The sequence below is a fragment of the Macaca nemestrina genome, chromosome 17, assembly GCF_043159975.1.
Source record: "Macaca nemestrina isolate mMacNem1 chromosome 17, mMacNem.hap1, whole genome shotgun sequence".
Lineage (NCBI taxonomy): Eukaryota > Metazoa > Chordata > Mammalia > Primates > Cercopithecidae > Macaca > Macaca nemestrina.
Window position 1 is genome coordinate 66,394,367 of NC_092141.1, and position 9,344 is coordinate 66,403,710.

At 50.5% G+C, this 9,344-nt stretch overlaps 1 protein-coding gene across 2 annotated transcripts; it reads left to right on the forward strand.

Annotated features, from left to right (window-relative positions):
- Positions 1–25: 25 nt before the first annotated feature.
- On the forward strand, positions 26–9,049 carry LOC105472092 (amine oxidase copper containing 2). 2 transcript variants are annotated; one of them, XM_011725047.3, is made up of 4 exons: positions 26–4,355; positions 7,308–7,593; positions 7,814–7,943; positions 8,294–9,049. In XM_011725047.3, the coding sequence occupies exons 1-4, from the start codon at positions 2,768–2,770 to the stop codon at positions 8,558–8,560; spliced, it is 2,271 nt and encodes a 756-aa protein (XP_011723349.2). In that variant the 5' UTR covers positions 26–2,767; the 3' UTR covers positions 8,561–9,049. The 2 variants fall into 2 exon arrangements, with proteins under 2 accessions (XP_011723349.2, XP_011723348.2); XM_011725046.3 differs by lacking the exon at positions 8,294–9,049 and having other exon boundaries at positions 7,736–7,922.
- Positions 9,050–9,344: the final 295 nt, after the last annotated feature.

Genomic DNA, 9,344 nt, shown 5'->3' on the forward strand with positions numbered 1-9,344 from the left:
ATACTTGTGTTTTCACTCTCCTCCTCTCTCCCTCCTGTGTCTTGCGCTGTATGTTTTCTTCCTTTTGATAATTAGTTGGTTAAAAGCTGAAGGGAACCGGAAGGAAAGTGCTAGGTGTTTTTTAGGAACTAGGGTGGTGGGGGGATGAACTTCTCTTCCTCACATGAGGTTACTGTTTCTTTCCTCTGTGGGGCATTGGATCCTTCCACAGTTACCCTGGTGATGACTTCGGGCTTTGCATCTGTGTACATCCCACCTTGAATCTTGATCATGACAAGAAACACGTTAGGCCTTCAGTCAATTCCCAAGCTCCTTCCGATGTTTTTATAATGGGCGTTTTCACATGCACGTATGTGTATGTACGTATACACCCATACAGACATGCACACACACACTCCTACTCCATTAGCTAACATACCCTCCCTCTCCACAATCCCTGTCATGTACCTTTCAGGAGGTGATGGTTGTCTTAGTTGTCATCTACCCAAACAAACGTCCTGGGCCCGTCCTCCCTCCTGATACTGTAGCCTCTTGGTACCCAGGGTGAGTTGGTGGAGAACAGAGAGATGAGAAGCAGAGGGCTTGGGGAAGGCCTATTCCTCTCTGACTCAGCCCTTTTTGGCATTATTGCAAAAGCTTGACTCCTGGTTGCCTTTTCCCAGCCAGTTGTCAGTTGGGGTGAAGATGTCTGCAAGTATGAGGTCTGGACGCTGCTGCTCATGTTGGGCTTTCCTTTTGGGAAATATTTCTCTTATTTATAGTGTCGGGCTTCTGGGGAAAGCAGTCATTGGTGTGTATGTGTATGTGCACGCACACACATACATATACACGTTTGTGTATGTGGAAATGCACTGGGCAAGTCAAAACTATAGAAGAGTTGCCTCCTGTCTCTCGAATCTTCCAGAGATACCACTTAACTGTTAACAACTTTTGTGTTAATCCCCGTCAGCCCCCAGCTCTTTTATTCTACCACGGCTGGAGAGTTGATACCTGCAGTCAGCCTGCCAGTAACTCTTAGTGTCTGTTTCTGACTTATTCTTCCTGTCTCTGTCTTCCAACCCCCAATAATATTTCCACCTGGGATGCATCATTTGTACTCCCGATACTCTGTAGAGAAGGAGTCAGGATGCTGTCTTCCCACGAATAGTACTCAGTAACAAACCAACTGCATTTTAGTTGGGCAGTGCTCCCACCCACCCTCCAGATCCCTTCCAGCTAAAACCCTTCCCCCTTCCCTCCATGTGTTTCTCAGTTCCCCGTTCTGTTTGTTGGATTGTTCCACTGCCCCTCCTCCTCACCCTACCACCCTTGGATCGTAATGTAAAATTCTTTTACCATGTCAAGAAATTATTAAAAATACAGGTACTTTGACCTCTTTCTAAAGCCGCAGACCCTGGTGCAATGCTCTGGTGGCTAGGGACGTACTCATGCTTGCATTTGTGCACACTCGGACACCCACCTCCATGGACACCTAGCCACCCTGTTGTGTGTCCTTATGCCAGTTGAGCTGAATCTTTTCCCCAGTATAGTGGAAAGACTGAGGCTTCTGCCTACTGAGCTGGGGTGGGTGCTTTATTTGTGTTCAGTCTGAATTATGGGAAAGTTAGCTCTTCCCAGACCTAAGCTGCCTTCTTTCCCTACTTTCAGAAGATCCTAGTTCCTTCTTCCTGAGTGATACCCGTGAGCTGCCAGTAGAGGCTGCTATCGCTCCATGTGTAAGGAATGACCTGGTTCAAGGCATGTCCTGCCCAATCATTTTCTTTACCTTATACTAATTCTCCCTGAATAATGTCTTCAGTTTCTTGAGGAGACTCATAGTTTTGGTTTTCAGATTACTTGGAGGGCTGCCTAGGAATCGATCTCCCTCTGAAATAAAAGTTTCCTCAACTTGCACCTTGCAAGTAGCCTTCTGATTTCCAATGATCCCCTCGTTGTCTCTGTGAAAAGAGTTTAAGGTCTTGAACAATGGAGGAGCAGCTGCTCTGTTCTGTTTCAGAGATGACTACCAAAAGCTAGTGGTTTGTGAGTGCCTCCCCTGTGCCAGGCTCTTAAGTACCTAATGTGCATGATCACATTTAATCTTTAGGAATCTGTAGGGTAGTTGTATCTATTTGTTACAGATGAGGACACTGAGACTCAGGATAAGTATTTCCGCTAAGGTTACACAGCTGAGGGAACTGGGATTGGTGGACAAACCTGATTACTAAGCCCAGGCTCTCAGCCACTCCACTGGATGGAAAAGGCCTGACTACAAATCAAGGGCTTGGCATTAGGCAACAGGCAGAATTCAGTGCTTACTGCTGAACATGGCAGTGAATCCTGGAGTTGTTGGGATGCAGTTCCTGCCAGGAGGTAGGAAAATGGACAGCTCAGTGCTTGCATGCAGGCTGCAGAACTTAATTGGGCATCTGAGGTTTGTACTCTTCCTGAGACTCATTCCGGGTGGAAACTGGAGGTTAGCATCGTTAACCCAGATTCCCTTTCATCTGGTCTAAATGGTGAAAATCAGTAGTTGGTACTGACTGCTACCAGTGGGAGTTCAGGGGCAATGAAGAGGCTATGCATGTGGAAGCAGTGCCTTGGACCAAACCACAGGACAGAAAATTGGAACAGAATTACATAAATCAAGGTCAGAAATTTCCTGCCCAACCCATGGGGTGGAGTTTTCTCCATTCCTCTCCATCCTAGTGAATATAAACCCCGACTTGATGTCAGTAACTGGAAGGAGCGGCTGTTAGAACTCTGATTTCAGCTCTCAGCATCCACTATGCATCTCAAGATAGTCCTGGCGTTCCTGGCACTGTCCCTCATTACCATCTTTGCCCTGGCCTACGTTTTGCTGACCAGCCCAGGTGGTTCCAGCCAGCCTCCCCACTGCCCCTCTGTATCCCATAGGGCCCAGCCCTGGCCACACCCTGGCCAGAGCCAGCTATTTGCAGACCTGAGCCGAGAGGAGCTAACAGCTGTGATGCGCTTTCTGACCCAGCGGCTGGGGCCCGGGCTAGTGGATGCAGCCCAGGCTCAGCCCTCCGACAACTGCATCTTCTCAGTGGAGCTGCAGCTGCCCCCCAAGGCTGCAGCCCTGGCCCACCTGGACAGGGGGAGCCCCCCACCTGCCCGAGAGGCACTGGCCATCGTCCTCTTTGGTGGACAACCCCAGCCCAATGTGAGTGAGCTGGTGGTGGGGCCACTGCCTCACCCCTCCTACATGCGGGACGTGACTGTGGAGCGTCACGGCGGGCCCCTGCCCTATCACCGTCGCCCGGTGCTGAGAGCTGAGTTTACGCAGATGTGGAGGCATCTGAAAGAGGTGGAGCTACCCAAGGCACCCATCTTCCTGGCTTCCACCTTCAACTACAATGGCTCTACCTTGGCAGCTGTGCATGCCACCCCTCGGGGCTTGCGTTCGGGGGACCGAGCTACCTGGATGGCCCTCCACCATAACATCTCAGGTGTTGGTCTTTTCCTTCACCCCGTGGGGCTGGAGCTACTACTGGACCACAGGGCCCTGGACCCTGCCCACTGGACTGTCCAGCGGGTCTTCTACCTTGGGCACTACTATGCAGACTTGGGCCAGTTGGAACGGGAGTTTAAGTCTGGCCGGTTGGAAGTGGTTAGAGTTCCTCTACCTCCACCAAATGGAGCTTCATCCCTGAGGTCTCGGAACTCTCCAGGTCCTCTTCCGCCTCTTCAGTTCTCACCCCAGGGTTCCCAGTACAGTGTGCAGGGAAACCTGGTGGTATCCTCCCTCTGGTCATTTACCTTTGGCCATGGGGTATTCAGCGGCCTGAGGATTTTTGATGTTCGGTTCCAGGGTGAGCGAGTAGCCTATGAAGTCAGTGTCCAGGAGTGTATGTCTATCTATGGTGCCGATTCACCCAAGACGATGCTGACTCGCTATTTGGATAGCAGCTTTGGACTTGGCCGTAACAGCCGAGGCTTGGTGCGGGGAGTGGACTGCCCCTATCAAGCCACGATGGTGGACATCCATATATTAGTGGGCAAAGGGGCAGTCCAGCTGCTTCCGGGGGCTGTGTGTATATTTGAGGAAGCCCAGGGACTGCCCCTCCGAAGGCACCACAATTACCTTGAAAATCATTTCTATGGTGGTTTGGCCAGCTCAGCCCTTGTGGTCAGGTCTGTGTCATCTGTGGGCAACTATGACTACATTTGGGACTTTGTGTTGTACCCAAACGGGGCACTTGAAGGGCGGGTCCATGCCACGGGTTATATCAACACAGCTTTCCTGAAAGGGGGAGAGGAGGGCCTCCTCTTTGGGAACCGTGTGGGGGAACGAGTGCTGGGAACGGTGCACACACATGCCTTCCACTTCAAGCTGGACCTGGATGTGGCAGGTGAGTGCTAAGGGATGAGGGCTTGGGGGTGGGGTCAGGTGGGGTGGAGGGAAGGGAAGGGAAGGGAAGGGAATCTCCCAGGTCAAGCTCAGATAAGTGGCAAGAGCGGGGTGTTCCAGCACCACAGCTCTAGTGGCAACAGGACAGGGACTGTTTAAGCATATTCAGTGCAGTCAGTCTGGTACTGGGCTACTGGGTATCTGGCAAAATGTGAAAAGGGTTCCCCTGCCTAGCCCCTCTGACTTCCTGTGATTGTGAAATCAGTTTAAATGTAATGGCTGGGCATGATTGCCTACTAGTTTAAATGTAATGGCTGGGCATGATTGCCTTAGCCTCAAGTGACACTGGGTGGGTGAACTGGCCCAATGGGGCTGGAGTTGGAACACTTTGCTTCTTGCTAATTCTGAGGGTCAGTGAGGGTGGGGAGGGCAGGGTCCTGAGCCGAGGTCAGAAGCAGTCTGTTCAGTCTTCAGGGTCGGGGTGGACCTGGGGCTTGGGAAGGGGAGGGTACCAAAGCTGGGGTTGCTCCCCATGATAGGGCCACTCCTTGTCAGGAGGGTCATCCCATTCCTGTCATCACTGTTGACTCATGGCAGGCACACAGCTTGCTGCAAGTATGGAAAGAGATTTCTCAAGCACAAAGGGCTCAAAGCACACAGAGGACTTGCTGTTCCTGACAGACTTTGTCAAGGACAGAAAGGAACTTACAGACTCACAGACTTTTAGATCCACAAAGAAAATTAGAAACTCACCAGACCCTCCCCATTTTAAGGGAAACTAAAGAGGGTGGCGGGAGATGGGATAGGAAATGACTGCCCAGGTATAATGCAACATAAACTAGTATTTCTTGTGAAATGTTTTCTTATCCTCAAGTCTAAAGACATGGCATGTGCATGCCTGTGTGTGTCTGTGTGCATGCCCTTGCACTTGTGTTCACAGTGGCGTGGAGGGTAGGGAGGACTAATAGCATGATTGAAATGATCATTTTTTAACTAGATTACTCTTTGACACACTTGGATTTTGACTTGTCTTCTGATTGGAAGTTTTTTTCAGCATCTTTGGCATTAAAGAGCCTTGTTTTGGGAAGTAACATTTATTGGACTCCTAGCATGTGCAGCATGGGCTGCTGCTGTGGCCCAGAGAGGCTGTGTCAGGCACCAGCGCACAGGATGGCTGCAGAGGCACCAGTTTCAGTGCAGTCCCTCCTGTGCCAGGCGCCTTCATATAGGTCTCGTTGAAAGGAACTAACAGTCCAGACCTGCAGAAAGTGTATGACCAAATGCTGAGTTAGGCGATGCAGGTTATGGATGCTGTAGAATTCCAAGGAGCTCCCAGACAAAGGTATGAATGTGCTCGCTTCTGAAAAAGACTGACAGTACTTCCCACCTTGCTGAGATCGAAAGTGAAGCCTCAGAGCTGGGAGGAGTATGCAGGGGACCATGGGAAGGGATTGGGTTTTCTTTTTTGGAGGCAGAGTCACTCTCACCCAGGCTGGAGTGCAGTAGTGCAATCACAGGTTACTGCAGCCCCAACCTCCTGGTCTCAAGCAATCCTCCTGCCTCAGCCTCCTGAGTAGCTGGGATGACAGGCACACACTACCACACCCAATTTTTTTTTTTTTTTTGAGACAGAGTCTCACTCTGTTGCCCAGGCTGGAGTGCAGTGGTGCAATCTCAGCTCATTGCAACCTCCACCTCCCAGGTTCAAGCGATTTTTGTGTCTCAGTTCAAGTGATTCTTGTGTCTTGGCCTCCAGAGTAGCGGGGATTACACGCGCGCACACCACCACACCTGGTTTTTTTTTTTTTTTTTTTTTTTTTTTCTTTTTAAGTAGAGATGGGGATTCACCATGTTGGCCAGGCTCGTCTTGAACTCCAGTCTCAAGTGAGCCGCTCGCCTTGGCCTCCCAAAGTGCTGTGAGCTACCATGCCTGGCATTTGTTTGTTTGTTTGTTTAAGTTTTAAAAAAATCTTTTTTATTTTTTAAAAAGGCAGTGTTTCATTCTGTTACCCTAGCTGGTCTCCAGCACCTGGGCTCAAGGGATCTGCACCACCCTGCCACCAGCCTCCCAAGTTGCAAGCTGCCACACCTGGCTCCGGAGTCAGTTTTTCAACTTGCTTCTCCACGACAAGTATCATTATCCCTTTCATAGTTAAACGAATGTCATCAGTCAGCTGCATGTGCTTTTCTGTTTACTGGGCACAGCCATAGAACAGCTTTAATCATGCCCAGTGTAGGGATTCAGAAAGTGAATCAGAGAAGCAAATTGGTCCAGGGACTGTTTGGTAGTCCAGTGCTAATAGAACTTTCTGCAGTGATAGAAATGTTCTGTGCTTGTGTTGTGGCTCTAAACAGTAGCCACTAGCCATGTATGGTAACTGGGCACTTTAAATGTGGCTAGTGTGACTGAGGAACTGATTTTTTTTTTCTTTTTTTTTTGAGACAGGGTCTTGCTCTGTTGCTCAGGCTGGAGTGCAGTGGTGTGACCTCAGCTCACTGCAACCACAACCTCCTGGGCTCAAGCAGTCCTCCCACCCCAGCTTCCCAAGTAGCTGGGACCACAGGCATGTGCCACCATGCCTGGCTGATTTTTTTATTGTTTATAGAGTCAGGGTTTTACCACGTTGCACAGGCTGGTCTCAAACTCCTGGGCTCACGTGATCCACCCGCCTCAGCCTCCCAAAGTGCTGGGATTGCAACTGTGAGCCACCTCAGCTGGCCCTGAATTTTAATTTTCATAGCCACATGTGGCTAGTGGTTACCCTATTGGACAAGGCAAGTTGGAAGAACACAGGAACTTGCGCTTGCCCAGACCTGGCTCCCAGCACAGTGTGCTCTGATGCTCTCTCTGCCTTTTGTCACGCCAGTGCAGTGGACATCATGTGGAAGACAGGGACCTGGCCCAGAGACCTTACCTGGTGTGGAACTCATCTCCCTTCCCTCCCCCTGGCAGGGCTGAAAAACTGGGTGGTAGCTGAAGACGTGGTGTTTAAACCTGTGGCCGCCCCCTGGAACCCGGAGCACTGGCTACAGCGCCCACAGCTGACTCGGCAGGTCCTGGGAAAGGAGGACCTGACAGCTTTTTCCTTGGGAAGCCCCTTACCCCGTTACCTCTACCTGGCTAGCAACCAGACTAATGCCTGGGGTCACCAGCGCGGGTACCGAATCCAGATCCACAGCCCCCTTGGCATACACTTACCCCTGGAGAGTGACATGGAGAGGGCCCTCAGCTGGGGGAGGTGAGGAGGGCCCTGGCCTGGGTGGAAGGAAAGGACTGCCCCTCACCTACCCCAGCCCTTGGAGACAAACTCCCTGCCCATGGCTACCTGTACCTCCCCTCAAACCCAAGTTAGATACACGGTGGGAAATGGTCTCACACAGAATCGGATCTAAGGGACTTCTGGGCCAGGAAAGGCACCTGACATCTTCCAACACCACCTTCTTATGATTCCTGGTCAGATACCAGCTTGTGGTGACCCAGAGAAAGGAGGAGGAATCACAGAGCAGTAGCATCTATCACCAGAATGACATCTGGACTCCCACAGTCACCTTTGCTGACTTCATCAACAATGAAACCCTCTTAGGAGAGGTTGGTTGCCCTAGGGACATAGGAAAGGGACACCTGTGGGCATGGTGTATTGGCTGCCCAGCCTCTGGCCAGAGGTTAGAGGGAATGGCCGATTTCCAGTTCACAGATTCAGAGGCCATGGAGTTTTCTGATGACCAACACATGTCATCCCTCCTGGAGTGAGATTAGCTCTGGGACACTGGCTCCCCCTCTCCCCGCATAGCTGCTTACATAGATTGTGCCATTTGTTGTATGGGCATGAGACTAGGCAGAGTGGAAGCCAGGCTGAGACTGCAGGCTGGGATTGTGGCTGAATGGTGGTTCTTTGGGTCTTCCTTCCATAGTCCTCCAGCTCCTCCCTCTTCCTGCAGGATCTGGTGGCTTGGGTCACAGCCAGCTTCCTGCACATTCCCCATGCTGAGGACGTCCCCAACACAGTGACTCTGGGGAACAGAGTTGGCTTCTTGCTCCGACCCTATAACTTCTTTGATGAGGACCCCTCCATCTTCTCCCCTGGCAGTGTCTACTTTGAGAAGGGCCAGGATGCTGGGCTCTGCAGCGTCAATCCTGTGGCCTGCCTCCCCGACCTGGCAGCCTGTGTCCCGGACTTACCCCCTTTCTCTTACCAAGGCTTCTAGTCCTGAGGGTGTGGCGGGGGGGATGGTTAGGCACATGTACCTTTCCCTGTTTCTATTTCTGTTCCTGGTGTTTTTCACACCTGCTCCCCAGATTCCCCACCCTTCAGTGTTTCTCTCACATGAAAACCCCGTTAGTCCCTTTGGTTAATTCTTACTTCCTGTTCATCTCTAAAATGTTAAATTATAAAAATGATTTAAAAATATTCAAACAAAAATACCACAAATCCTACTACTCAGAAAAAGGCGGTGTTCACATTACACCAGATATCTTTTTATGCATGTGCATTCAAAAGGAAGAGTAGATAGAATTTTGTAAAACAGATGTTATATGTAATTTATAATAAAAAGTATTAGAGGAATTTTACTTGAATTTATTATTTGACCTTTTAAGTAGCTAGAGTCCCCTGGAGCATACTAAGGACTCTGGCCAGGGAAATTAGCAGTGGGGGACAGAGGGCAAGGGAGATAGACCTGGCCAAGGAATTTTGTTTGGAAAGGTGAAGGGGCAGGGGTGGGGGTCTTTGAAAGGAGAACAATAGTTTGAAGTTACAGGAAAACATCTGGCCCTGACTAAGGGAGGGTTGGGGAAGAAGCTGGGCTGAGGGGAAGAGAGGCTGCTCTGCGCAGATCCTACTCCTTCCCGGTGCTGCATTATCTTGAAATCTTCCTTCCCCTTCCCCCTAGCCCCAACTCTCCCCAACTCCAACCCTGACCCAGAAAGTAGTCTGATTTGGAGCCTGGAAGACAAAACCATGTAAGGTCTGTGGAAATCACAGCTGCTCAG